The 27481-nt window shown below is 48.8% G+C and overlaps 1 protein-coding gene, 7 non-coding genes and 8 pseudogenes across 8 annotated transcripts; all 16 read left to right on the forward strand.

The window, feature by feature from the left end:
- Positions 1-1263: 1263 nt before the first annotated feature.
- Positions 1264-1379, forward strand: LOC124607722 (annotated as a pseudogene).
- A 1402-nt stretch (positions 1380-2781) lies between these two features.
- Positions 2782-2900, forward strand: LOC124607853. Its single transcript, XR_006978850.1, has one exon. It is a non-coding gene; the product is annotated as a 5S ribosomal RNA (ribosomal RNA).
- Positions 2901-4164: 1264 nt separating this feature from the next.
- On the forward strand, positions 4165-4280 carry LOC124607789 (annotated as a pseudogene).
- Positions 4281-5682: 1402 nt separating this feature from the next.
- Positions 5683-5801, forward strand: LOC124607864. The gene has a single exon (XR_006978851.1). It is a non-coding gene; the product is annotated as a 5S ribosomal RNA (ribosomal RNA).
- A 1262-nt stretch (positions 5802-7063) lies between these two features.
- LOC124607790 lies at positions 7064-7179 on the forward strand (annotated as a pseudogene).
- A 1402-nt stretch (positions 7180-8581) lies between these two features.
- LOC124607876 lies at positions 8582-8700 on the forward strand. The gene has a single exon (XR_006978852.1). It is a non-coding gene; the product is annotated as a 5S ribosomal RNA (ribosomal RNA).
- A 1262-nt stretch (positions 8701-9962) lies between these two features.
- LOC124607791 lies at positions 9963-10078 on the forward strand (annotated as a pseudogene).
- Positions 10079-11480: 1402 nt separating this feature from the next.
- LOC124607888 lies at positions 11481-11599 on the forward strand. The gene has a single exon (XR_006978854.1). It is a non-coding gene; the product is annotated as a 5S ribosomal RNA (ribosomal RNA).
- Positions 11600-12861: 1262 nt separating this feature from the next.
- LOC124607792 lies at positions 12862-12977 on the forward strand (annotated as a pseudogene).
- A 1402-nt stretch (positions 12978-14379) lies between these two features.
- LOC124607900 lies at positions 14380-14498 on the forward strand. Its single transcript, XR_006978855.1, has one exon. It is a non-coding gene; the product is annotated as a 5S ribosomal RNA (ribosomal RNA).
- A 1262-nt stretch (positions 14499-15760) lies between these two features.
- Positions 15761-15876, forward strand: LOC124607794 (annotated as a pseudogene).
- A 1403-nt stretch (positions 15877-17279) lies between these two features.
- Positions 17280-17398, forward strand: LOC124607911. The gene has a single exon (XR_006978856.1). It is a non-coding gene; the product is annotated as a 5S ribosomal RNA (ribosomal RNA).
- Positions 17399-18660: 1262 nt separating this feature from the next.
- On the forward strand, positions 18661-18776 carry LOC124607795 (annotated as a pseudogene).
- Positions 18777-20178: 1402 nt separating this feature from the next.
- Positions 20179-20297, forward strand: LOC124607923. The gene has a single exon (XR_006978857.1). It is a non-coding gene; the product is annotated as a 5S ribosomal RNA (ribosomal RNA).
- A 1269-nt stretch (positions 20298-21566) lies between these two features.
- Positions 21567-21684, forward strand: LOC124607768 (annotated as a pseudogene).
- A 789-nt stretch (positions 21685-22473) lies between these two features.
- On the forward strand, positions 22474-23190 carry LOC124606581 (brain acid soluble protein 1-like). The gene has a single exon (XM_047138566.1). It carries the CDS (start codon positions 22474-22476, stop codon positions 23188-23190), a length of 717 nt encoding a protein of 238 aa, XP_046994522.1.
- Positions 23191-27481: the final 4291 nt, after the last annotated feature.

The raw sequence follows: 27481 nt of genomic DNA on the forward strand, positions 1-27481 counted from the left end.
TATCTCATTTTTTAATTTTTGCGTCGCTACACCTGCCAGGCCTCTTTTTCATACTAACTTTCAGGTGTGACAAAGATGCTTCCACAAGCATTTTAAAGTACTGCACTAAACATAAGACACGAAATTACAGTAATGAACTCAGTTTGAGTAAGAATGCGCCGAGGAATAGTGCTAGGAACTCGTTGGAAATAACGAAACACTTCGAATCGACAGATGCGTTCTTGAAATGCGTCAGAGCCTACTGTTTTGTAGCAGCGCTAAATTCCGAAAACTAACTAAATAAATGAAGAAGAAAAAGAAAAAAAAAAAAAAAAAAAAATGAACCGTTCTCGTCCGATCACCCAAGTTAAGCAACAACGTTAGTATTCGGATCGGTGACTGCCTGGGACCTCTGGCTGTCTTCATATTTTGCTTTTTTGTCGCCACCACCACTGCCAGCCCTCTTATTCAGATGTGACAACGATGTTTCCACAATGACTTAAATCTGTTGTAATAAACAAAAGATACGATATTAGGGCACTCAGTTTGAAGAAGAGTGTGCCAAGGAAGATTTCCAGAGTCTCTGGAAATAACAAAACAGTATGAAACGACAGAAATGTTGTGAAATACGTCAGGGCATATTGTTTTGCAGCAGTGCACATCTGCAAATTTGTAAACAAAAATTTATCTTTCGCCTCTAGAGGAGATGGATGCTTTGTTGAACCTCCTGTGTCCTCTGTCCGTGTTTTCGCACCTTTCCAGCGCATCGCTGCTCTACTCTAGTAGCTCCGAACGGCCGCACACGGCGTCTCGGACACGCCGGTTCGGCCCGCGCCCATCTCGCAGATGTTTCTCGTGCTTGTGCGGTCATATGGAGCGCGACCCGAGCGGCAGCGAGCGGCAGTCGGGACAAGTCGGGACGGAAGGGGGGACAGGCGAGAATGCACCGCGCAAATTACGCAAATATCTGGAAGCGCGGCGCGTGTCAGGCAGGTGAGAAAGCCTCCGCCGGTCCAGCAGGACACTGCCACACCCCGCGCAGTCCCCCCGACGCCCGGCCCTGCGCCGGATAACAAGAACAAGGTGCGCCCCCCGCGGGTGTCGGAGGCCGCACGCACCAAACGAATGACAGGCGGTGCAACGAGCAGCTGTGTTGTGCGTGTCACCCACGTGGCGGTGGAAGGACGTGCCTTGCGTCAAATGTGCCACGGAAAACGGCGAATGCGTGTGTCGGGAGAAGGGCCGAACGCTTCTTCTGCAGTGCGGCTACATTATAAGGACGCCAACGGCCATACCATGTTGAATACACCGGTTCTCGTCCGATCACCGAAGTTAAGCAACATCGGGCCCGGTTAGTACTTGGATGGGTGACCGCCTGGGAACACCGGGCATATCAGTAAAGAAAAGAAAAAGACTCGATAACTAACTGAAATTGAAATTGAAAATACCTTGGAATCTTATGACTGTATTTGTTATTTTGTAAATAAAAGTTTATTACGTTTTAAAAAAAAAAAAAAAAAAAAAAAAAAGGTGCTGTTGGCTCTATCTCATTTTTTAATTTTTGCGTCGCTACACCTGCCAGGCCTCTTTTTCATACTAACTTTCAGGTGTGACAAAGATGCTTCCACAAGCATTTTAAAGTACTGCACTAAACATAAGACACGAAATTACAGTAATGAACTCAGTTTGAGTAAGAATGCGCCGAGGAATAGTGCTAGGAACTCGTTGGAAATAACGAAACACTTCGAATCGACAGATGCGTTCTTGAAATGCGTCAGAGCCTACTGTTTTGTAGCAGCGCTAAATTCCGAAAACTAACTAAATAAATGAAGAAGAAAAAGAAAAAAAAAAAAAAAAAAAATGAACCGTTCTCGTCCGATCACCCAAGTTAAGCAACAACGTTAGTATTCGGATCGGTGACTGCCTGGGACCTCTGGCTGTCTTCATATTTTGCTTTTTTGTCGCCACCACCACTGCCAGCCCTCTTATTCAGATGTGACAACGATGTTTCCACAATGACTTAAATCTGTTGTAATAAACAAAAGATACGATATTAGGGCACTCAGTTTGAAGAAGAGTGTGCCAAGGAAGATTTCCAGAGTCTCTGGAAATAACAAAACAGTATGAAACGACAGAAATGTTGTGAAATACGTCAGGGCATATTGTTTTGCAGCAGTGCACATCTGCAAATTTGTAAACAAAAATTTATCTTTCGCCTCTAGAGGAGATGGATGCTTTGTTGAACCTCCTGTGTCCTCTGTCCGTGTTTTCGCACCTTTCCAGCGCATCGCTGCTCTACTCTAGTAGCTCCGAACGGCCGCACACGGCGTCTCGGACACGCCGGTTCGGCCCGCGCCCATCTCGCAGATGTTTCTCGTGCTTGTGCGGTCATATGGAGCGCGACCCGAGCGGCAGCGAGCGGCAGTCGGGACAAGTCGGGACGGAAGGGGGGACAGGCGAGAATGCACCGCGCAAATTACGCAAATATCTGGAAGCGCGGCGCGTGTCAGGCAGGTGAGAAAGCCTCCGCCGGTCCAGCAGGACACTGCCACACCCCGCGCAGTCCCCCCGACGCCCGGCCCTGCGCCGGATAACAAGAACAAGGTGCGCCCCCCGCGGGTGTCGGAGGCCGCACGCACCAAACGAATGACAGGCGGTGCAACGAGCAGCTGTGTTGTGCGTGTCACCCACGTGGCGGTGGAAGGACGTGCCTTGCGTCAAATGTGCCACGGAAAACGGCGAATGCGTGTGTCGGGAGAAGGGCCGAACGCTTCTTCTGCAGTGCGGCTACATTATAAGGACGCCAACGGCCATACCATGTTGAATACACCGGTTCTCGTCCGATCACCGAAGTTAAGCAACATCGGGCCCGGTTAGTACTTGGATGGGTGACCGCCTGGGAACACCGGGTGCTGTTGGCTCTATCTCATTTTTTAATTTTTGCGTCGCTACACCTGCCAGGCCTCTTTTTCATACTAACTTTCAGGTGTGACAAAGATGCTTCCACAAGCATTTTAAAGTACTGCACTAAACATAAGACACGAAATTACAGTAATGAACTCAGTTTGAGTAAGAATGCGCCGAGGAATAGTGCTAGGAACTCGTTGGAAATAACGAAACACTTCGAATCGACAGATGCGTTCTTGAAATGCGTCAGAGCCTACTGTTTTGTAGCAGCGCTAAATTCCGAAAACTAACTAAATAAATGAAGAAGAAAAAGAAAAAAAAAAAAAAAAAAAAATGAACCGTTCTCGTCCGATCACCCAAGTTAAGCAACAACGTTAGTATTCGGATCGGTGACTGCCTGGGACCTCTGGCTGTCTTCATATTTTGCTTTTTTGTCGCCACCACCACTGCCAGCCCTCTTATTCAGATGTGACAACGATGTTTCCACAATGACTTAAATCTGTTGTAATAAACAAAAGATACGATATTAGGGCACTCAGTTTGAAGAAGAGTGTGCCAAGGAAGATTTCCAGAGTCTCTGGAAATAACAAAACAGTATGAAACGACAGAAATGTTGTGAAATACGTCAGGGCATATTGTTTTGCAGCAGTGCACATCTGCAAATTTGTAAACAAAAATTTATCTTTCGCCTCTAGAGGAGATGGATGCTTTGTTGAACCTCCTGTGTCCTCTGTCCGTGTTTTCGCACCTTTCCAGCGCATCGCTGCTCTACTCTAGTAGCTCCGAACGGCCGCACACGGCGTCTCGGACACGCCGGTTCGGCCCGCGCCCATCTCGCAGATGTTTCTCGTGCTTGTGCGGTCATATGGAGCGCGACCCGAGCGGCAGCGAGCGGCAGTCGGGACAAGTCGGGACGGAAGGGGGGACAGGCGAGAATGCACCGCGCAAATTACGCAAATATCTGGAAGCGCGGCGCGTGTCAGGCAGGTGAGAAAGCCTCCGCCGGTCCAGCAGGACACTGCCACACCCCGCGCAGTCCCCCCGACGCCCGGCCCTGCGCCGGATAACAAGAACAAGGTGCGCCCCCCGCGGGTGTCGGAGGCCGCACGCACCAAACGAATGACAGGCGGTGCAACGAGCAGCTGTGTTGTGCGTGTCACCCACGTGGCGGTGGAAGGACGTGCCTTGCGTCAAATGTGCCACGGAAAACGGCGAATGCGTGTGTCGGGAGAAGGGCCGAACGCTTCTTCTGCAGTGCGGCTACATTATAAGGACGCCAACGGCCATACCATGTTGAGTACACCGGTTCTCGTCCGATCACCGAAGTTAAGCAACATCGGGCCCGGTTAGTACTTGGATGGGTGACCGCCTGGGAACACCGGGCATATCAGTAAAGAAAAGAAAAAGACTCGATAACTAACTGAAATTGAAATTGAAAATACCTTGGAATCTCATGACTGTATTTGTTATTTTGTAAATAAAAGTTTATTACGTTTTAAAAAAAAAAAAAAAAAAAAAAAAAAAGGTGCTGTTGGCTCTATCTCCTTTTTTAATTTTTGCGTCGCTACACCTGCCAGGCCTCTTTTTCATACTAACTTTCAGGTGTGACAAAGATGCTTCCACAAGCATTTTAAAGTACTGCACTAAACATAAGACACGAAATTACAGTAATGAACTCAGTTTGAGTAAGAATGCGCCGAGGAATAGTGCTAGGAACTCGTTGGAAATAACGAAACACTTCGAATCGACAGATGCGTTCTTGAAATGCGTCAGAGCCTACTGTTTTGTAGCAGCGCTAAATTCCGAAAACTAACTAAATAAATGAAGAAGAAAAAGAAAAAAAAAAAAAAAAAAATGAACCGTTCTCGTCCGATCACCCAAGTTAAGCAACAACGTTAGTATTCGGATCGGTGACTGCCTGGGACCTCTGGCTGTCTTCATATTTTGCTTTTTTGTCGCCACCACCACTGCCAGCCCTCTTATTCAGATGTGACAACGATGTTTCCACAATGACTTAAATCTGTTGTAATAAACAAAAGATACGATATTAGGGCACTCAGTTTGAAGAAGAGTGTGCCAAGGAAGATTTCCAGAGTCTCTGGAAATAACAAAACAGTATGAAACGACAGAAATGTTGTGAAATACGTCAGGGCATATTGTTTTGCAGCAGTGCACATCTGCAAATTTGTAAACAAAAATTTATCTTTCGCCTCTAGAGGAGATGGATGCTTTGTTGAACCTCCTGTGTCCTCTGTCCGTGTTTTCGCACCTTTCCAGCGCATCGCTGCTCTACTCTAGTAGCTCCGAACGGCCGCACACGGCGTCTCGGACACGCCGGTTCGGCCCGCGCCCATCTCGCAGATGTTTCTCGTGCTTGTGCGGTCATATGGAGCGCGACCCGAGCGGCAGCGAGCGGCAGTCGGGACAAGTCGGGACGGAAGGGGGGACAGGCGAGAATGCACCGCGCAAATTACGCAAATATCTGGAAGCGCGGCGCGTGTCAGGCAGGTGAGAAAGCCTCCGCCGGTCCAGCAGGACACTGCCACACCCCGCGCAGTCCCCCCGACGCCCGGCCCTGCGCCGGATAACAAGAACAAGGTGCGCCCCCCGCGGGTGTCGGAGGCCGCACGCACCAAACGAATGACAGGCGGTGCAACGAGCAGCTGTGTTGTGCGTGTCACCCACGTGGCGGTGGAAGGACGTGCCTTGCGTCAAATGTGCCACGGAAAACGGCGAATGCGTGTGTCGGGAGAAGGGCCGAACGCTTCTTCTGCAGTGCGGCTACATTATAAGGACGCCAACGGCCATACCATGTTGAATACACCGGTTCTCGTCCGATCACCGAAGTTAAGCAACATCGGGCCCGGTTAGTACTTGGATGGGTGACCGCCTGGGAACACCGGGTGCTGTTGGCTCTATCTCATTTTTTAATTTTTGCGTCGCTACACCTGCCAGGCCTCTTTTTCATACTAACTTTCAGGTGTGACAAAGATGCTTCCACAAGCATTTTAAAGTACTGCACTAAACATAAGACACGAAATTACAGTAATGAACTCAGTTTGAGTAAGAATGCGCCGAGGAATAGTGCTAGGAACTCGTTGGAAATAACGAAACACTTCGAATCGACAGATGCGTTCTTGAAATGCGTCAGAGCCTACTGTTTTGTAGCAGCGCTAAATTCCGAAAACTAACTAAATAAATGAAGAAGAAAAAGAAAAAAAAAAAAAAAAAAATGAACCGTTCTCGTCCGATCACCCAAGTTAAGCAACAACGTTAGTATTCGGATCGGTGACTGCCTGGGACCTCTGGCTGTCTTCATATTTTGCTTTTTTGTCGCCACCACCACTGCCAGCCCTCTTATTCAGATGTGACAACGATGTTTCCACAATGACTTAAATCTGTTGTAATAAACAAAAGATACGATATTAGGGCACTCAGTTTGAAGAAGAGTGTGCCAAGGAAGATTTCCAGAGTCTCTGGAAATAACAAAACAGTATGAAACGACAGAAATGTTGTGAAATACGTCAGGGCATATTGTTTTGCAGCAGTGCACATCTGCAAATTTGTAAACAAAAATTTATCTTTCGCCTCTAGAGGAGATGGATGCTTTGTTGAACCTCCTGTGTCCTCTGTCCGTGTTTTCGCACCTTTCCAGCGCATCGCTGCTCTACTCTAGTAGCTCCGAACGGCCGCACACGGCGTCTCGGACACGCCGGTTCGGCCCGCGCCCATCTCGCAGATGTTTCTCGTGCTTGTGCGGTCATATGGAGCGCGACCCGAGCGGCAGCGAGCGGCAGTCGGGACAAGTCGGGACGGAAGGGGGGACAGGCGAGAATGCACCGCGCAAATTACGCAAATATCTGGAAGCGCGGCGCGTGTCAGGCAGGTGAGAAAGCCTCCGCCGGTCCAGCAGGACACTGCCACACCCCGCGCAGTCCCCCCGACGCCCGGCCCTGCGCCGGATAACAAGAACAAGGTGCGCCCCCCGCGGGTGTCGGAGGCCGCACGCACCAAACGAATGACAGGCGGTGCAACGAGCAGCTGTGTTGTGCGTGTCACCCACGTGGCGGTGGAAGGACGTGCCTTGCGTCAAATGTGCCACGGAAAACGGCGAATGCGTGTGTCGGGAGAAGGGCCGAACGCTTCTTCTGCAGTGCGGCTACATTATAAGGACGCCAACGGCCATACCATGTTGAGTACACCGGTTCTCGTCCGATCACCGAAGTTAAGCAACATCGGGCCCGGTTAGTACTTGGATGGGTGACCGCCTGGGAACACCGGGCATATCAGTAAAGAAAAGAAAAAGACTCGATAACTAACTGAAATTGAAATTGAAAATACCTTGGAATCTCATGACTGTATTTGTTATTTTGTAAATAAAAGTTTATTACGTTTTAAAAAAAAAAAAAAAAAAAAAAAAAAAGGTGCTGTTGGCTCTATCTCATTTTTTAATTTTTGCGTCGCTACACCTGCCAGGCCTCTTTTTCATACTAACTTTCAGGTGTGACAAAGATGCTTCCACAAGCATTTTAAAGTACTGCACTAAACATAAGACACGAAATTACAGTAATGAACTCAGTTTGAGTAAGAATGCGCCGAGGAATAGTGCTAGGAACTCGTTGGAAATAACGAAACACTTCGAATCGACAGATGCGTTCTTGAAATGCGTCAGAGCCTACTGTTTTGTAGCAGCGCTAAATTCCGAAAACTAACTAAATAAATGAAGAAGAAAAAGAAAAAAAAAAAAAAAAAAATGAACCGTTCTCGTCCGATCACCCAAGTTAAGCAACAACGTTAGTATTCGGATCGGTGACTGCCTGGGACCTCTGGCTGTCTTCATATTTTGCTTTTTTGTCGCCACCACCACTGCCAGCCCTCTTATTCAGATGTGACAACGATGTTTCCACAATGACTTAAATCTGTTGTAATAAACAAAAGATACGATATTAGGGCACTCAGTTTGAAGAAGAGTGTGCCAAGGAAGATTTCCAGAGTCTCTGGAAATAACAAAACAGTATGAAACGACAGAAATGTTGTGAAATACGTCAGGGCATATTGTTTTGCAGCAGTGCACATCTGCAAATTTGTAAACAAAAATTTATCTTTCGCCTCTAGAGGAGATGGATGCTTTGTTGAACCTCCTGTGTCCTCTGTCCGTGTTTTCGCACCTTTCCAGCGCATCGCTGCTCTACTCTAGTAGCTCCGAACGGCCGCACACGGCGTCTCGGACACGCCGGTTCGGCCCGCGCCCATCTCGCAGATGTTTCTCGTGCTTGTGCGGTCATATGGAGCGCGACCCGAGCGGCAGCGAGCGGCAGTCGGGACAAGTCGGGACGGAAGGGGGGACAGGCGAGAATGCACCGCGCAAATTACGCAAATATCTGGAAGCGCGGCGCGTGTCAGGCAGGTGAGAAAGCCTCCGCCGGTCCAGCAGGACACTGCCACACCCCGCGCAGTCCCCCCGACGCCCGGCCCTGCGCCGGATAACAAGAACAAGGTGCGCCCCCCGCGGGTGTCGGAGGCCGCACGCACCAAACGAATGACAGGCGGTGCAACGAGCAGCTGTGTTGTGCGTGTCACCCACGTGGCGGTGGAAGGACGTGCCTTGCGTCAAATGTGCCACGGAAAACGGCGAATGCGTGTGTCGGGAGAAGGGCCGAACGCTTCTTCTGCAGTGCGGCTACATTATAAGGACGCCAACGGCCATACCATGTTGAATACACCGGTTCTCGTCCGATCACCGAAGTTAAGCAACATCGGGCCCGGTTAGTACTTGGATGGGTGACCGCCTGGGAACACCGGGTGCTGTTGGCTCTATCTCATTTTTTAATTTTTGCGTCGCTACACCTGCCAGGCCTCTTTTTCATACTAACTTTCAGGTGTGACAAAGATGCTTCCACAAGCATTTTAAAGTACTGCACTAAACATAAGACACGAAATTACAGTAATGAACTCAGTTTGAGTAAGAATGCGCCGAGGAATAGTGCTAGGAACTCGTTGGAAATAACGAAACACTTCGAATCGACAGATGCGTTCTTGAAATGCGTCAGAGCCTACTGTTTTGTAGCAGCGCTAAATTCCGAAAACTAACTAAATAAATGAAGAAGAAAAAGAAAAAAAAAAAAAAAAAAATGAACCGTTCTCGTCCGATCACCCAAGTTAAGCAACAACGTTAGTATTCGGATCGGTGACTGCCTGGGACCTCTGGCTGTCTTCATATTTTGCTTTTTTGTCGCCACCACCACTGCCAGCCCTCTTATTCAGATGTGACAACGATGTTTCCACAATGACTTAAATCTGTTGTAATAAACAAAAGATACGATATTAGGGCACTCAGTTTGAAGAAGAGTGTGCCAAGGAAGATTTCCAGAGTCTCTGGAAATAACAAAACAGTATGAAACGACAGAAATGTTGTGAAATACGTCAGGGCATATTGTTTTGCAGCAGTGCACATCTGCAAATTTGTAAACAAAAATTTATCTTTCGCCTCTAGAGGAGATGGATGCTTTGTTGAACCTCCTGTGTCCTCTGTCCGTGTTTTCGCACCTTTCCAGCGCATCGCTGCTCTACTCTAGTAGCTCCGAACGGCCGCACACGGCGTCTCGGACACGCCGGTTCGGCCCGCGCCCATCTCGCAGATGTTTCTCGTGCTTGTGCGGTCATATGGAGCGCGACCCGAGCGGCAGCGAGCGGCAGTCGGGACAAGTCGGGACGGAAGGGGGGACAGGCGAGAATGCACCGCGCAAATTACGCAAATATCTGGAAGCGCGGCGCGTGTCAGGCAGGTGAGAAAGCCTCCGCCGGTCCAGCAGGACACTGCCACACCCCGCGCAGTCCCCCCGACGCCCGGCCCTGCGCCGGATAACAAGAACAAGGTGCGCCCCCCGCGGGTGTCGGAGGCCGCACGCACCAAACGAATGACAGGCGGTGCAACGAGCAGCTGTGTTGTGCGTGTCACCCACGTGGCGGTGGAAGGACGTGCCTTGCGTCAAATGTGCCACGGAAAACGGCGAATGCGTGTGTCGGGAGAAGGGCCGAACGCTTCTTCTGCAGTGCGGCTACATTATAAGGACGCCAACGGCCATACCATGTTGAGTACACCGGTTCTCGTCCGATCACCGAAGTTAAGCAACATCGGGCCCGGTTAGTACTTGGATGGGTGACCGCCTGGGAACACCGGGCATATCAGTAAAGAAAAGAAAAAGACTCGATAACTAACTGAAATTGAAATTGAAAATACCTTGGAATCTCATGACTGTATTTGTTATTTTGTAAATAAAAGTTTATTACGTTTTAAAAAAAAAAAAAAAAAAAAAAAAAAAGGTGCTGTTGGCTCTATCTCATTTTTTAATTTTTGCGTCGCTACACCTGCCAGGCCTCTTTTTCATACTAACTTTCAGGTGTGACAAAGATGCTTCCACAAGCATTTTAAAGTACTGCACTAAACATAAGACACGAAATTACAGTAATGAACTCAGTTTGAGTAAGAATGCGCCGAGGAATAGTGCTAGGAACTCGTTGGAAATAACGAAACACTTCGAATCGACAGATGCGTTCTTGAAATGCGTCAGAGCCTACTGTTTTGTAGCAGCGCTAAATTCCGAAAACTAACTAAATAAATGAAGAAGAAAAAGAAAAAAAAAAAAAAAAAAATGAACCGTTCTCGTCCGATCACCCAAGTTAAGCAACAACGTTAGTATTCGGATCGGTGACTGCCTGGGACCTCTGGCTGTCTTCATATTTTGCTTTTTTGTCGCCACCACCACTGCCAGCCCTCTTATTCAGATGTGACAACGATGTTTCCACAATGACTTAAATCTGTTGTAATAAACAAAAGATACGATATTAGGGCACTCAGTTTGAAGAAGAGTGTGCCAAGGAAGATTTCCAGAGTCTCTGGAAATAACAAAACAGTATGAAACGACAGAAATGTTGTGAAATACGTCAGGGCATATTGTTTTGCAGCAGTGCACATCTGCAAATTTGTAAACAAAAATTTATCTTTCGCCTCTAGAGGAGATGGATGCTTTGTTGAACCTCCTGTGTCCTCTGTCCGTGTTTTCGCACCTTTCCAGCGCATCGCTGCTCTACTCTAGTAGCTCCGAACGGCCGCACACGGCGTCTCGGACACGCCGGTTCGGCCCGCGCCCATCTCGCAGATGTTTCTCGTGCTTGTGCGGTCATATGGAGCGCGACCCGAGCGGCAGCGAGCGGCAGTCGGGACAAGTCGGGACGGAAGGGGGGACAGGCGAGAATGCACCGCGCAAATTACGCAAATATCTGGAAGCGCGGCGCGTGTCAGGCAGGTGAGAAAGCCTCCGCCGGTCCAGCAGGACACTGCCACACCCCGCGCAGTCCCCCCGACGCCCGGCCCTGCGCCGGATAACAAGAACAAGGTGCGCCCCCCGCGGGTGTCGGAGGCCGCACGCACCAAACGAATGACAGGCGGTGCAACGAGCAGCTGTGTTGTGCGTGTCACCCACGTGGCGGTGGAAGGACGTGCCTTGCGTCAAATGTGCCACGGAAAACGGCGAATGCGTGTGTCGGGAGAAGGGCCGAACGCTTCTTCTGCAGTGCGGCTACATTATAAGGACGCCAACGGCCATACCATGTTGAATACACCGGTTCTCGTCCGATCACCGAAGTTAAGCAACATCGGGCCCGGTTAGTACTTGGATGGGTGACCGCCTGGGAACACCGGGTGCTGTTGGCTCTATCTCATTTTTTAATTTTTGCGTCGCTACACCTGCCAGGCCTCTTTTTCATACTAACTTTCAGGTGTGACAAAGATGCTTCCACAAGCATTTTAAAGTACTGCACTAAACATAAGACACGAAATTACAGTAATGAACTCAGTTTGAGTAAGAATGCGCCGAGGAATAGTGCTAGGAACTCGTTGGAAATAACGAAACACTTCGAATCGACAGATGCGTTCTTGAAATGCGTCAGAGCCTACTGTTTTGTAGCAGCGCTAAATTCCGAAAACTAACTAAATAAATGAAGAAGAAAAAGAAAAAAAAAAAAAAAAAAATGAACCGTTCTCGTCCGATCACCCAAGTTAAGCAACAACGTTAGTATTCGGATCGGTGACTGCCTGGGACCTCTGGCTGTCTTCATATTTTGCTTTTTTGTCGCCACCACCACTGCCAGCCCTCTTATTCAGATGTGACAACGATGTTTCCACAATGACTTAAATCTGTTGTAATAAACAAAAGATACGATATTAGGGCACTCAGTTTGAAGAAGAGTGTGCCAAGGAAGATTTCCAGAGTCTCTGGAAATAACAAAACAGTATGAAACGACAGAAATGTTGTGAAATACGTCAGGGCATATTGTTTTGCAGCAGTGCACATCTGCAAATTTGTAAACAAAAATTTATCTTTCGCCTCTAGAGGAGATGGATGCTTTGTTGAACCTCCTGTGTCCTCTGTCCGTGTTTTCGCACCTTTCCAGCGCATCGCTGCTCTACTCTAGTAGCTCCGAACGGCCGCACACGGCGTCTCGGACACGCCGGTTCGGCCCGCGCCCATCTCGCAGATGTTTCTCGTGCTTGTGCGGTCATATGGAGCGCGACCCGAGCGGCAGCGAGCGGCAGTCGGGACAAGTCGGGACGGAAGGGGGGACAGGCGAGAATGCACCGCGCAAATTACGCAAATATCTGGAAGCGCGGCGCGTGTCAGGCAGGTGAGAAAGCCTCCGCCGGTCCAGCAGGACACTGCCACACCCCGCGCAGTCCCCCCGACGCCCGGCCCTGCGCCGGATAACAAGAACAAGGTGCGCCCCCCGCGGGTGTCGGAGGCCGCACGCACCAAACGAATGACAGGCGGTGCAACGAGCAGCTGTGTTGTGCGTGTCACCCACGTGGCGGTGGAAGGACGTGCCTTGCGTCAAATGTGCCACGGAAAACGGCGAATGCGTGTGTCGGGAGAAGGGCCGAACGCTTCTTCTGCAGTGCGGCTACATTATAAGGACGCCAACGGCCATACCATGTTGAGTACACCGGTTCTCGTCCGATCACCGAAGTTAAGCAACATCGGGCCCGGTTAGTACTTGGATGGGTGACCGCCTGGGAACACCGGGCATATCAGTAAAGAAAAGAAAAAGACTCGATAACTAACTGAAATTGAAATTGAAAATACCTTGGAATCTCATGACTGTATTTGTTATTTTGTAAATAAAAGTTTATTACGTTTTAAAAAAAAAAAAAAAAAAAAAAAAAAAGGTGCTGTTGGCTCTATCTCATTTTTTAATTTTTGCGTCGCTACACCTGCCAGGCCTCTTTTTCATACTAACTTTCAGGTGTGACAAAGATGCTTCCACAAGCATTTTAAAGTACTGCACTAAACATAAGACACGAAATTACAGTAATGAACTCAGTTTGAGTAAGAATGCGCCGAGGAATAGTGCTAGGAACTCGTTGGAAATAACGAAACACTTCGAATCGACAGATGCGTTCTTGAAATGCGTCAGAGCCTACTGTTTTGTAGCAGCGCTAAATTCCGAAAACTAACTAAATAAATGAAGAAGAAAAAGAAAAAAAAAAAAAAAAAAATGAACCGTTCTCGTCCGATCACCCAAGTTAAGCAACAACGTTAGTATTCGGATCGGTGACTGCCTGGGACCTCTGGCTGTCTTCATATTTTGCTTTTTTGTCGCCACCACCACTGCCAGCCCTCTTATTCAGATGTGACAACGATGTTTCCACAATGACTTAAATCTGTTGTAATAAACAAAAGATACGATATTAGGGCACTCAGTTTGAAGAAGAGTGTGCCAAGGAAGATTTCCAGAGTCTCTGGAAATAACAAAACAGTATGAAACGACAGAAATGTTGTGAAATACGTCAGGGCATATTGTTTTGCAGCAGTGCACATCTGCAAATTTGTAAACAAAAATTTATCTTTCGCCTCTAGAGGAGATGGATGCTTTGTTGAACCTCCTGTGTCCTCTGTCCGTGTTTTCGCACCTTTCCAGCGCATCGCTGCTCTACTCTAGTAGCTCCGAACGGCCGCACACGGCGTCTCGGACACGCCGGTTCGGCCCGCGCCCATCTCGCAGATGTTTCTCGTGCTTGTGCGGTCATATGGAGCGCGACCCGAGCGGCAGCGAGCGGCAGTCGGGACAAGTCGGGACGGAAGGGGGGACAGGCGAGAATGCACCGCGCAAATTACGCAAATATCTGGAAGCGCGGCGCGTGTCAGGCAGGTGAGAAAGCCTCCGCCGGTCCAGCAGGACACTGCCACACCCCGCGCAGTCCCCCCGACGCCCGGCCCTGCGCCGGATAACAAGAACAAGGTGCGCCCCCCGCGGGTGTCGGAGGCCGCACGCACCAAACGAATGACAGGCGGTGCAACGAGCAGCTGTGTTGTGCGTGTCACCCACGTGGCGGTGGAAGGACGTGCCTTGCGTCAAATGTGCCACGGAAAACGGCGAATGCGTGTGTCGGGAGAAGGGCCGAACGCTTCTTCTGCAGTGCGGCTACATTATAAGGACGCCAACGGCCATACCATGTTGAATACACCGGTTCTCGTCCGATCACCGAAGTTAAGCAACATCGGGCCCGGTTAGTACTTGGATGGGTGACCGCCTGGGAACACCGGGTGCTGTTGGCTCTATCTCATTTTTTAATTTTTGCGTCGCTACACCTGCCAGGCCTCTTTTTCATACTAACTTTCAGGTGTGACAAAGATGCTTCCACAAGCATTTTAAAGTACTGCACTAAACATAAGACACGAAATTACAGTAATGAACTCAGTTTGAGTAAGAATGCGCCGAGGAATAGTGCTAGGAACTCGTTGGAAATAACGAAACACTTCGAATCGACAGATGCGTTCTTGAAATGCGTCAGAGCCTACTGTTTTGTAGCAGCGCTAAATTCCGAAAACTAACTAAATAAATGAAGAAGAAAAAGAAAAAAAAAAAAAAAAAAATGAACCGTTCTCGTCCGATCACCCAAGTTAAGCAACAACGTTAGTATTCGGATCGGTGACTGCCTGGGACCTCTGGCTGTCTTCATATTTTGCTTTTTTGTCGCCACCACCACTGCCAGCCCTCTTATTCAGATGTGACAACGATGTTTCCACAATGACTTAAATCTGTTGTAATAAACAAAAGATACGATATTAGGGCACTCAGTTTGAAGAAGAGTGTGCCAAGGAAGATTTCCAGAGTCTCTGGAAATAACAAAACAGTATGAAACGACAGAAATGTTGTGAAATACGTCAGGGCATATTGTTTTGCAGCAGTGCACATCTGCAAATTTGTAAACAAAAATTTATCTTTCGCCTCTAGAGGAGATGGATGCTTTGTTGAACCTCCTGTGTCCTCTGTCCGTGTTTTCGCACCTTTCCAGCGCATCGCTGCTCTACTCTAGTAGCTCCGAACGGCCGCACACGGCGTCTCGGACACGCCGGTTCGGCCCGCGCCCATCTCGCAGATGTTTCTCGTGCTTGTGCGGTCATATGGAGCGCGACCCGAGCGGCAGCGAGCGGCAGTCGGGACAAGTCGGGACGGAAGGGGGGACAGGCGAGAATGCACCGCGCAAATTACGCAAATATCTGGAAGCGCGGCGCGTGTCAGGCAGGTGAGAAAGCCTCCGCCGGTCCAGCAGGACACTGCCACACCCCGCGCAGTCCCCCCGACGCCCGGCCCTGCGCCGGATAACAAGAACAAGGTGCGCCCCCCGCGGGTGTCGGAGGCCGCACGCACCAAACGAATGACAGGCGGTGCAACGAGCAGCTGTGTTGTGCGTGTCACCCACGTGGCGGTGGAAGGACGTGCCTTGCGTCAAATGTGCCACGGAAAACGGCGAATGCGTGTGTCGGGAGAAGGGCCGAACGCTTCTTCTGCAGTGCGGCTACATTATAAGGACGCCAACGGCCATACCATGTTGAGTACACCGGTTCTCGTCCGATCACCGAAGTTAAGCAACATCGGGCCCGGTTAGTACTTGGATGGGTGACCGCCTGGGAACACCGGGCATATCAGTAAAGAAAAGAAAAAGACTCGATAACTAACTGAAATTGAAATTGAAAATACCTTGGAATCTCATGACTGTATTTGTTATTTTGTAAATAAAAGTTTATTACGTTTTAAAAAAAAAAAAAAAAAAAAAAAAAAAAGGTGCTGTTGGCTCTATCTCATTTTTTAATTTTTGCGTCGCTACACCTGCCAGGCCTCTTTTTCATACTAACTTTCAGGTGTGACAAAGATGCTTCCACAAGCATTTTAAAGTACTGCACTAAACATAAGACACGAAATTACAGTAATGAACTCAGTTTGAGTAAGAATGCGCCGAGGAATAGTGCTAGGAACTCGTTGGAAATAACGAAACACTTCGAATCGACAGATGCGTTCTTGAAATGCGTCAGAGCCTACTGTTTTGTAGCAGCGCTAAATTCCGAAAACTAACTAAATAAATGAAGAAGAAAAAGAAAAAAAAAAAAAAAAAAATGAACCGTTCTCGTCCGATCACCCAAGTTAAGCAACAACGTTAGTATTCGGATCGGTGACTGCCTGGGACCTCTGGCTGTCTTCATATTTTGCTTTTTTGTCGCCACCACCACTGCCAGCCCTCTTATTCAGATGTGACAACGATGTTTCCACAATGACTTAAATCTGTTGTAATAAACAAAAGATACGATATTAGGGCACTCAGTTTGAAGAAGAGTGTGCCAAGGAAGATTTCCAGAGTCTCTGGAAATAACAAAACAGTATGAAACGACAGAAATGTTGTGAAATACGTCAGGGCATATTGTTTTGCAGCAGTGCACATCTGCAAATTTGTAAACAAAAATTTATCTTTCGCCTCTAGAGGAGATGGATGCTTTGTTGAACCTCCTGTGTCCTCTGTCCGTGTTTTCGCACCTTTCCAGCGCATCGCTGCTCTACTCTAGTAGCTCCGAACGGCCGCACACGGCGTCTCGGACACGCCGGTTCGGCCCGCGCCCATCTCGCAGATGTTTCTCGTGCTTGTGCGGTCATATGGAGCGCGACCCGAGCGGCAGCGAGCGGCAGTCGGGACAAGTCGGGACGGAAGGGGGGACAGGCGAGAATGCACCGCGCAAATTACGCAAATATCTGGAAGCGCGGCGCGTGTCAGGCAGGTGAGAAAGCCTCCGCCGGTCCAGCAGGACACTGCCACACCCCGCGCAGTCCCCCCGACGCCCGGCCCTGCGCCGGATAACAAGAACAAGGTGCGCCCCCCGCGGGTGTCGGAGGCCGCACGCACCAAACGAATGACAGGCGGTGCAACGAGCAGCTGTGTTGTGCGTGTCACCCACGTGGCGGTGGAAGGACGTGCCTTGCGTCAAATGTGCCACGGAAAACGGCGAATGCGTGTGTCGGGAGAAGGGCCGAACGCTTCTTCTGCAGTGCGGCTACATTATAAGGACGCCAACGGCCATACCATGTTGAATACACCGGTTCTCGTCCGATCACCGAAGTTAAGCAACATCGGGCCCGGTTAGTACTTGGATGGGTGACCGCCTGGGAACACCGGGTGCTGTTGGCTCTATCTCATTTTTTAATTTTTGCGTCGCTACACCTGCCAGGCCTCTTTTTCATACTAACTTTCAGGTGTGACAAAGATGCTTCCACAAGCATTTTAAAGTACTGCACTAAACATAAGACACGAAATTACAGTAATGAACTCAGTTTGAGTAAGAATGCGCCGAGGAATAGTGCTAGGAACTCGTTGGAAATAACGAAACACTTCGAATCGACAGATGCGTTCTTGAAATGCGTCAGAGCCTACTGTTTTGTAGCAGCGCTAAATTCCGAAAACTAACTAAATAAATGAAGAAGAAAAAGAAAAAAAAAAAAAAAAAAATGAACCGTTCTCGTCCGATCACCCAAGTTAAGCAACAACGTTAGTATTCGGATCGGTGACTGCCTGGGACCTCTGGCTGTCTTCATATTTTGCTTTTTTGTCGCCACCACCACTGCCAGCCCTCTTATTCAGATGTGACAACGATGTTTCCACAATGACTTAAATCTGTTGTAATAAACAAAAGATACGATATTAGGGCACTCAGTTTGAAGAAGAGTGTGCCAAGGAAGATTTCCAGAGTCTCTGGAAATAACAAAACAGTATGAAACGACAGAAATGTTGTGAAATACGTCAGGGCATATTGTTTTGCAGCAGTGCACATCTGCAAATTTGTAAACAAAAATTTATCTTTCGCCTCTAGAGGAGATGGATGCTTTGTTGAACCTCCTGTGTCCTCTGTCCGTGTTTTCGCACCTTTCCAGCGCATCGCTGCTCTACTCTAGTAGCTCCGAACGGCCGCACACGGCGTCTCGGACACGCCGGTTCGGCCCGCGCCCATCTCGCAGATGTTTCTCGTGCTTGTGCGGTCATATGGAGCGCGACCCGAGCGGCAGCGAGCGGCAGTCGGGACAAGTCGGGACGGAAGGGGGGACAGGCGAGAATGCACCGCGCAAATTACGCAAATATCTGGAAGCGCGGCGCGTGTCAGGCAGGTGAGAAAGCCTCCGCCGGTCCAGCAGGACACTGCCACACCCCGCGCAGTCCCCCCGACGCCCGGCCCTGCGCCGGATAACAAGAACAAGGTGCGCCCCCCGCGGGTGTCGGAGGCCGCACGCACCAAACGAATGACAGGCGGTGCAACGAGCAGCTGTGTTGTGCGTGTCACCCACGTGGCGGTGGAAGGACGTGCCTTGCGTCAAATGTGCCACGGAAAACGGCGAATGCGTGTGTCGGGAGAAGGGCCGAACGCTTCTTCTGCAGTGCGGCTACATTATAAGGACGCCAACGGCCATACCATGTTGAGTACACCGGTTCTCGTCCGATCACCGAAGTTAAGCAACATCGGGCCCGGTTAGTACTTGGATGGGTGACCGCCTGGGAACACCGGGCATATCAGTAAAGAAAAGAAAAAGACTCGATAACTAACTGAAATTGAAATTGAAAATACCTTGGAATCTCATGACTGTATTTGTTATTTTGTAAATAAAAGTTTATTACGTTTTAAAAAAAAAAAAAAAAAAAAAAAAAAAGGTGCTGTTGGCTCTATCTCATTTTTTAATTTTTGCGTCGCTACACCTGCCAGGCCTCTTTTTCATACTAACTTTCAGGTGTGACAAAGATGCTTCCACAAGCATTTTAAAGTACTGCACTAAACATAAGACACGAAATTACAGTAATGAACTCAGTTTGAGTAAGAATGCGCCGAGGAATAGTGCTAGGAACTCGTTGGAAATAACGAAACACTTCGAATCGACAGATGCGTTCTTGAAATGCGTCAGAGCCTACTGTTTTGTAGCAGCGCTAAATTCCGAAAACTAACTAAATAAATGAAGAAGAAAAAGAAAAAAAAAAAAAAAAAAATGAACCGTTCTCGTCCGATCACCCAAGTTAAGCAACAACGTTAGTATTCGGATCGGTGACTGCCTGGGACCTCTGGCTGTCTTCATATTTTGCTTTTTTGTCGCCACCACCACTGCCAGCCCTCTTATTCAGATGTGACAACGATGTTTCCACAATGACTTAAATCTGTTGTAATAAACAAAAGATACGATATTAGGGCACTCAGTTTGAAGAAGAGTGTGCCAAGGAAGATTTCCAGAGTCTCTGGAAATAACAAAACAGTATGAAACGACAGAAATGTTGTGAAATACGTCAGGGCATATTGTTTTGCAGCAGTGCACATCTGCAAATTTGTAAACAAAAATTTATCTTTCGCCTCTAGAGGAGATGGATGCTTTGTTGAACCTCCTGTGTCCTCTGTCCGTGTTTTCGCACCTTTCCAGCGCATCGCTGCTCTACTCTAGTAGCTCCGAACGGCCGCACACGGCGTCTCGGACACGCCGGTTCGGCCCGCGCCCATCTCGCAGATGTTTCTCGTGCTTGTGCGGTCATATGGAGCGCGACCCGAGCGGCAGCGAGCGGCAGTCGGGACAAGTCGGGACGGAAGGGGGGACAGGCGAGAATGCACCGCGCAAATTACGCAAATATCTGGAAGCGCGGCGCGTGTCAGGCAGGTGAGAAAGCCTCCGCCGGTCCAGCAGGACACTGCCACACCCCGCGCAGTCCCCCCGACGCCCGGCCCTGCGCCGGATAACAAGAACAAGGTGCGCCCCCCGCGGGTGTCGGAGGCCGCACGCACCAAACGAATGACAGGCGGTGCAACGAGCAGCTGTGTTGTGCGTGTCACCCACGTGGCGGTGGAAGGACGTGCCTTGCGTCAAATGTGCCACGGAAAACGGCGAATGCGTGTGTCGGGAGAAGGGCCGAACGCTTCTTCTGCAGTGCGGCTACATTATAAGGACGCCAACGGCCATACCATGTTGAATACACCGGTTCTCGTCCGATCACCGAAGTTAAGCAACATCGGGCCCGGTTAGTACTTGGATGGGTGACCGCCTGGGAACACCGGGTGCTGTTGGCTCTATCTCATTTTTTAATTTTTGCGTCGCTACACCTGCCAGGCCTCTTTTTCATACTAACTTTCAGGTGTGACAAAGATGCTTCCACAAGCATTTTAAAGTACTGCACTAAACATAAGACACGAAATTACAGTAATGAACTCAGTTTGAGTAAGAATGCGCCGAGGAATAGTGCTAGGAACTCGTTGGAAATAACGAAACACTTCGAATCGACAGATGCGTTCTTGAAATGCGTCAGAGCCTACTGTTTTGTAGCAGCGCTAAATTCCGAAAACTAACTAAATAAATGAAGAAGAAAAAGAAAAAAAAAAAAAAAAAAATGAACCGTTCTCGTCCGATCACCCAAGTTAAGCAACAACGTTAGTATTCGGATCGGTGACTGCCTGGGACCTCTGGCTGTCTTCATATTTTGCTTTTTTGTCGCCACCACCACTGCCAGCCCTCTTATTCAGATGTGACAACGATGTTTCCACAATGACTTAAATCTGTTGTAATAAACAAAAGATACGATATTAGGGCACTCAGTTTGAAGAAGAGTGTGCCAAGGAAGATTTCCAGAGTCTCTGGAAATAACAAAACAGTATGAAACGACAGAAATGTTGTGAAATACGTCAGGGCATATTGTTTTGCAGCAGTGCACATCTGCAAATTTGTAAACAAAAATTTATCTTTCGCCTCTAGAGGAGATGGATGCTTTGTTGAACCTCCTGTGTCCTCTGTCCGTGTTTTCGCACCTTTCGAGCGCATCGCTGCTCTACTCTAGTAGCTCCGAACGGCCGCACACGGCGTCTCGGACACGCCGGTTCGGCCCGCGCCCATCTCGCAGATGTTTCTCGTGCTTGTGCGGTCATATGGAGCGCGACCCGAGCGGCAGCGAGCGGCAGTCGAGCAAAGTCGGGACAAGTCGGGACGGAAGGGGGGACAGGCGAGAATGCACCGCGCAAATTACGCAAATATCTGGAAGCGCGGCGCGTGTCAGGCAGGTGAGAAAGCCTCCGCCGGTCCAGCAGGACACTGCCACACCCCGCGCAGTCCCCCCGACGCCCGGCCCTGCGCCGGATAACAAGAACAAGGTGCGCCCCCCGCGGGTGTCGGAGGCCGCACGCACCAAACGAATGACAGGCGGTGCAACGAGCAGCTGTGTTGTGCGTGTCACCCACGTGGCGGTGGAAGGACGTGCCTTGCGTCAAATGTGCCACGGAAAACGGCGAATGCGTGTGTCGGGAGAAGGGCCGAACGCTTCTTCTGCAGTGCGGCTACATTATAAGGACGCCAACGGCCATACCATGTTGAATACACCGGTTCTCGTCCGATCACCGAAGTTAAGCAACATCGGGCCCGGTTAGTACTTGGCTGGCTGCCCGCCTGTGAACACGTGTGCCGCTCGCTATTGTGCGTCGCAGGTAGCAGAGGATTTTCCCGGCCGTCCCGCCGTCGCCGGCCGGCCACGAGACCGTCCCCGCACCGCGCCCGCTGCCCGAGGTGGACAGCGTGCCGCCGCCGTCGCTGCTTTGGCGAGTATAAGTTCTTTATTTTATTGACCGGTTATTTTTGGAAAACATGGCATCAACGACAAACAGGAGGGACACTATTCAGTGTACTTTCGATAAGAATGGTGAAAGACCGAACGCGTTTGAAATTCACAATTGGATCATTGACGATGTGAAAGTACCAGTAGAGGAAATCGAGGGACTACAATTGGACTTTATTTTGAACACACTGTTTGTAAAAATCGGAAACGCCGCGGAAATTGATAGAGTAGTAAATCTAAACAGGGGCATCTGGAAGTTCAAACATAGGGACGGAACCACAAGTGACGTCACGATCCAGCATTCTGGTTACGGAATCAGGAATATAAAAATATGCAATCTGCCTTTCGAAGTCCCTGACGAAGAAATTGTAAAAACCTGCAGACTATACGGAAACGTTTTCGGGATATCGAGAGACAAGTGGTCGAGTGCATACCGCATTCAGGTAGACTCGGGTGTGCGCACCGTAAAAATGGACCTAAGGAAACTTATTCCGTCGTTCATCAACGTATGCGGGCACAGAGGCTTCGTCTCGTACACAGGCCAACCTCAGACGTGTTCCATTTGTCATGCCACGGATCACATGAGGAACGACTGCCCACGAAAACGGCCGGTACAGATTCCTAGAGAGAATACGTACGCAGGCGCGATGATGAATCTCAACGCAGATTTTCCGTCGCTGAGAATAGCGGACGCTGCCCCGCAGCCACAGGGAGAGGACAGTAACGACAACGAGCCTGCCTCCGCGGGCCCCGCCGCCGCTACAGCCGAGCAGGACACAATGGAGGAGGAGGAGGAGGAGGCCACAGAACCCGCGCCCCAGCCCGCTGCCCCGGCTACCCCCGGCCCCGAGCCGGCCGCCGGGCCAGCACCCGGAAGCGCCGACAAAAGGAAGATTAGCGACGGCAGCTCGGACGAGGCCGAACAGCAAGTACAGCCCAAGACGGCGCGTACACAGAAAACGCTGGCGAAGCAAGCGAGAAAGGAAAAAGAACCAGAACGAGAAATAGAAATGATGGAAACTGAAAAAGCAGAAAATGAAAGTGGTACTCCAGCCACACACGAACAGGCACGCGAGCAGAAGATAAGAGAAAACGTGAACCAACTTAAAAAGATACTGAAATTAAACCAAGAAGATGACGTCGCCGCAACCACCTCCAAGAAGAGGAGCGGAGAAAAAGCCAAGGGGAAACAACGGAACACAGAAGAAGACACAGAAACGACAAACAAAACGGCAAACAAAACAGGAACCAAAAAGGAAAGGAAAAGGCAAAATTCCAGTTCCTCACAGGAGAGGAGGCAAAGCGGGCCAGACCGGCCACAGCTGCAGCACACGGACTCTGACGACAGCTCTGACGGACAATAGAAATGGCTAGGCTGGCAAAAAACTCATACCAGATAATCACTTGCAACGTAAATAAAATGACTACAGCAGTAAAGATAGACGCCCTCGCACAGTTCTTAAGACACAGAGCCGCAGACGTAGCGCTTTTGCAAGAAGTGGCATCGACGGCGATAGAACGGATACCGGGGTTCGACATCTACACAAACATAGACCCAGAATCGAGGTGCGGCACCGCGATAATGGTCAGACATGGAATAGAAACTGACGAACCCAAGATGTTATCAAACGGCCGAGGAATTGCGATCCAAATAGAGGGCACGTTAGTTGTGAACGTATATGCACCGTCAGGCACAAACAACAAGAGAGCCAGGAGCAACTTCTTTAATGAAGAAATATGTGAACTTATCCTACACAACAACAGCAATATCATAATTGGTGGTGACTTCAATTGTGTGACCGCTCAAGAGGATCAGATCCCAGTGGCAAACGTGTGCGCCGAATTACAAGAATTTGTTAAACGTTTAAAACTGGAGGATTCGTGGAGAGTGAAAAACCCCGCACTCACAGAGTTCACATACTTCTACAGAAACGGAAGAAGCAGACTTGATAGAATTTACGTAAGCAGAGATTTGGCAGACAAAATATCGCGAGTGGAGGTCTGTCCAGTCATGTTTTCCGACCACTCCTGCTACGAGTGCAGCATCCGTTTGGAAACAGAGAAGACGGCAGCGGGAAGAAGCTCCTGGAAGCTTAACACCGACCACCTGCAAGACGTCGCTCTGAGAAAGGAGATAGCAGCCACGTGGCAGGAATGCTTGGCGAAGAGAGCAGAGCACAGCACCACAATAGACTGGTGGATTACGCGCACGAAACCAGCGCTGAGAAGACTGCTAATTCGGTTCTGCGCCGAAAAAGCGTTCTGGAGGAGGAACACTGCCGACTTTTATCAACAGTGCCTGAAAGATGCCCTAAATGCGCCGTTAGAAAACCAATCTTTCTTGCCTAGGGTGAGGAGGATCAAAGCAAAAATGCTACTGATCAAAAAACAGCAACTGAGGGGAGTAATCACAAGAAGTAAAACGTACGGCGAAGTGGAGGACGAGCCCGCTACCCTGCACCACATCAACAGGGAGAGGGAAAGGGCGGCGAGCAAGACCATTAAGGAACTGTGCGACGGCGAAGGGCGATCACTTAAAACAAAACTAGAAATTAAAAGACACATAGAGACGTACTTCGAACAACTCTTCCAAAAAGAAGAAATAAAACAACGAGCAGTAACAAAAATCCTGCAAAACACAACACGGATGCTAACGGAGGCAGACAGAACAAAACTGACGGAGACCTTCGACGAAGATGAAGTCAGAGCAGTCCTCAAGAGCAGTGCCAAAGGAAGATCACCGGGCACCGACGGCATCCCGACCGAGTTTTACACCGAGTACTGGGACATAATCGGAGGGAAAGTGACGGAGATGGTAAATGAGATCTTAGGCGGAGCAGAGATACCAGCCAAGCTCACGGATGGGACCATCATACTCATACCGAAACAGAAAAAAGCCCGACGAATAGAAGACTACCGTCCCGTCACGCTCCTGAATACCGATTATAAATTAATAGCCAAGTGCCTCGCAAGCAACTTGAAGACTGCAATGACCAAAACAATAAGTCCGTGGCAGACGTGTGCAGTGCCACGTAGAAGTATATTTAACGCTACCTCCACCTATAGAGACGTGATAGCACATGCAGCTACCAACAGGAATACAGCAGCAATAATATCCGTAGACTTCAACAAGGCTTTCGATAGGATCGATCACAGCTACTTAATGAAGACGTTAAGAAGACTAGGATTCGGACCAAAATTCAACAGCATCGTCGAAAAACTACTAAAGAATGGCAAATCCAGAATAGCCATAAACGGCTGGACAACAAAATACATAGAGCTTAACAGGTCAGTGAGGCAAGGCTGCCCCCTGTCAATGGCCCTTTTTGCAGTAGCACTAGACCCGCTATTGAAGAAGATCGCAAATAGCATAGCAGGCTACACGGTGGAAGACAAAACAGTGGCTTGCGTAGCCTACGCAGATGACATGGGAATCTTCATCCAACATCGCGAAGAAATAAAAACGGTGGAAGAAATACTGCACACTTTTGAAGAAGCGTCAGGTGCAAAAATAAACAAAAAGAAAACAGTGCTACTGCCAATTGGGAATAAGCAGATAAATGCAGCGAGTCAGTGGTATGAAGTAGTCGAGAACCACAAAGTACTCGGCATCTTCATGCAGCCGGGTCCACAAAAAATGGCAACATACAACTGGAGGAACGCACTACATGTAATACGAGGCCTCACGAGAGTGCATTCAAACAGGCAACTAACCCTGCAGCAAAGAATAGACCTCATAAACACAACGATCCTATCGAAAGCCTACTACCTGGCACAGATCCTGACCTTACCCAAAGAAACAGCTAGGGCAATCACGGGAGCCGTATACTACCTCCTGTGGCGAAGAGAAATCTTCAAGGTGGCGCAGGAAACATGCTCGCTACCGATAGAGGAAGGTGGACTCGGTCTTGTGGAAGTAAGAACGAAATGTGCGGCGCTTCTACTAAAAAGGACGCTGGAAATCCAGGAGAAGAATCCAGAAAGCATCACAGCAGCACTGATAAGAAGAATGAAACCTGCATCTGAAGAACCGCCAATAAACACGAGCCACATCCCGTATAAGATTTGCCACGTAAGACAATACTACATAGACAAGAGCTATGCATTGACAACCGTGGCAAATCCCAGTCACAGGACAGCGAGGAAAATATACAAGGCGCTGAGGGGAAGGCCTGCCAGAAACAAAATAGAAAACAAGTTCCCAAATCACAACTGGCCACAAATATGGAAAAACATCACGGAAACCACGCTACCAAAGCACGTGAAGGCGAGCTGGTACCGAATAGTAAACAGGACGGTAGCAACAAACGAAAAATTAGCCCGGATCAAACTGAGAGATTCAGATAAATGTGAAGCCTGCAACTGTGTCGACACACTAGAGCACCGCTTCACATGTAAAAACGGGGTCAGCATATGGGAAACGTGCCAGAGAATAGTGGCAAAAATAAATAGAACGGACCAGCGAGCTATAACACCTACAGTCATCACTGCGCCCGATATCAAACCATTTCCCAGGCCGAAAAGGCTGGCAACCTTGTGGATCCTCGGCATGACAGGTCACGTCATCGTGACGAAGCGGCAGACGGACCACGTCGATTTCCTGATGGACCTCTGGGAGGAACATAAGGTAGCGCAGCAGCACAGGAGGTACGACGAGAACTTCCAGAACTTCCTCCGGATACCCCTGCAGGCAGCCATCGACGACGTCTTCCCCGGCGGCACGTGAACACCAGCGAGCCTCCCCACAGCACCGCAGCAACCTCGACAGTGCAGTGCAGTGATAAAAGTGAAGTGCAAATCCAAAAAGAAAGTGAAAGTAGAAGTGCGCCAAAGTGTTTTAAGAAATGCAGCAAAAAGAAAAAGAAAGTGTTTTTAACTGTGTGAACACCCTAGGGTGTAGTGTTTCAGTGCTACAACCTCCCAATCACCACCGGATAACAGGTACATATTAAAGTGTTCTTTCCCTTCCTAAGTGCCACAAAGTCATAAGATGTACTAATAAAACTTTGCACTCATCTCTACTTTCACCTTCGTCCTTCAACTGTCAGATCTGTCTTTCCATGTAAGTAATATGTGATGCATGCTTAAACGCCGAACTAAAACCGGACCTCCTTTGTTTCTACCATCCTTTCATGCCTTAAATGCAATATGTAATTTAAATGTATATAACTTAATGTAATCAATATCTAAATTCCTATGCTCATTTTTTGTTTTGTTTTGTTTGTTTGTTTGTATGCACATTGCAAGTGAATAACTCTGTGACATCAGAGAAATGCCAGTCGTGTCAGTATTTGCCACAACAAACTTGGACATAAACATATAGCAATGAAAATGGACTACTCTCAGTAACGAATATAGGAAAAACTTATCGAATTGCTTAAAAACGAAAAGAATGAAAGGAAAATTACCAAATGGACAGCTTGTCTTACAAAATAAGTAAGGGTAACAAATACCATACAAAGATGAATAAAAAAAAAAAAAATTAATTAGACAACTGTAGTGCTCAACCATGCAGATGATTTATTTTGTTGTTTTTTTCTTATTTCTGAAATAAAGATTTGGTTACAAAAAAAAAAAAAAAAAAAAAAAAGGTGCTGTTGGCTCTATCTCATTTTTTAATTTTTGCGTCGCTACACCTGCCAGGCCTCTTTTTCA

This window comes from Schistocerca americana, chromosome 3, assembly GCF_021461395.2.
Source record: "Schistocerca americana isolate TAMUIC-IGC-003095 chromosome 3, iqSchAmer2.1, whole genome shotgun sequence".
NCBI lineage: Eukaryota > Metazoa > Arthropoda > Insecta > Orthoptera > Acrididae > Schistocerca > Schistocerca americana.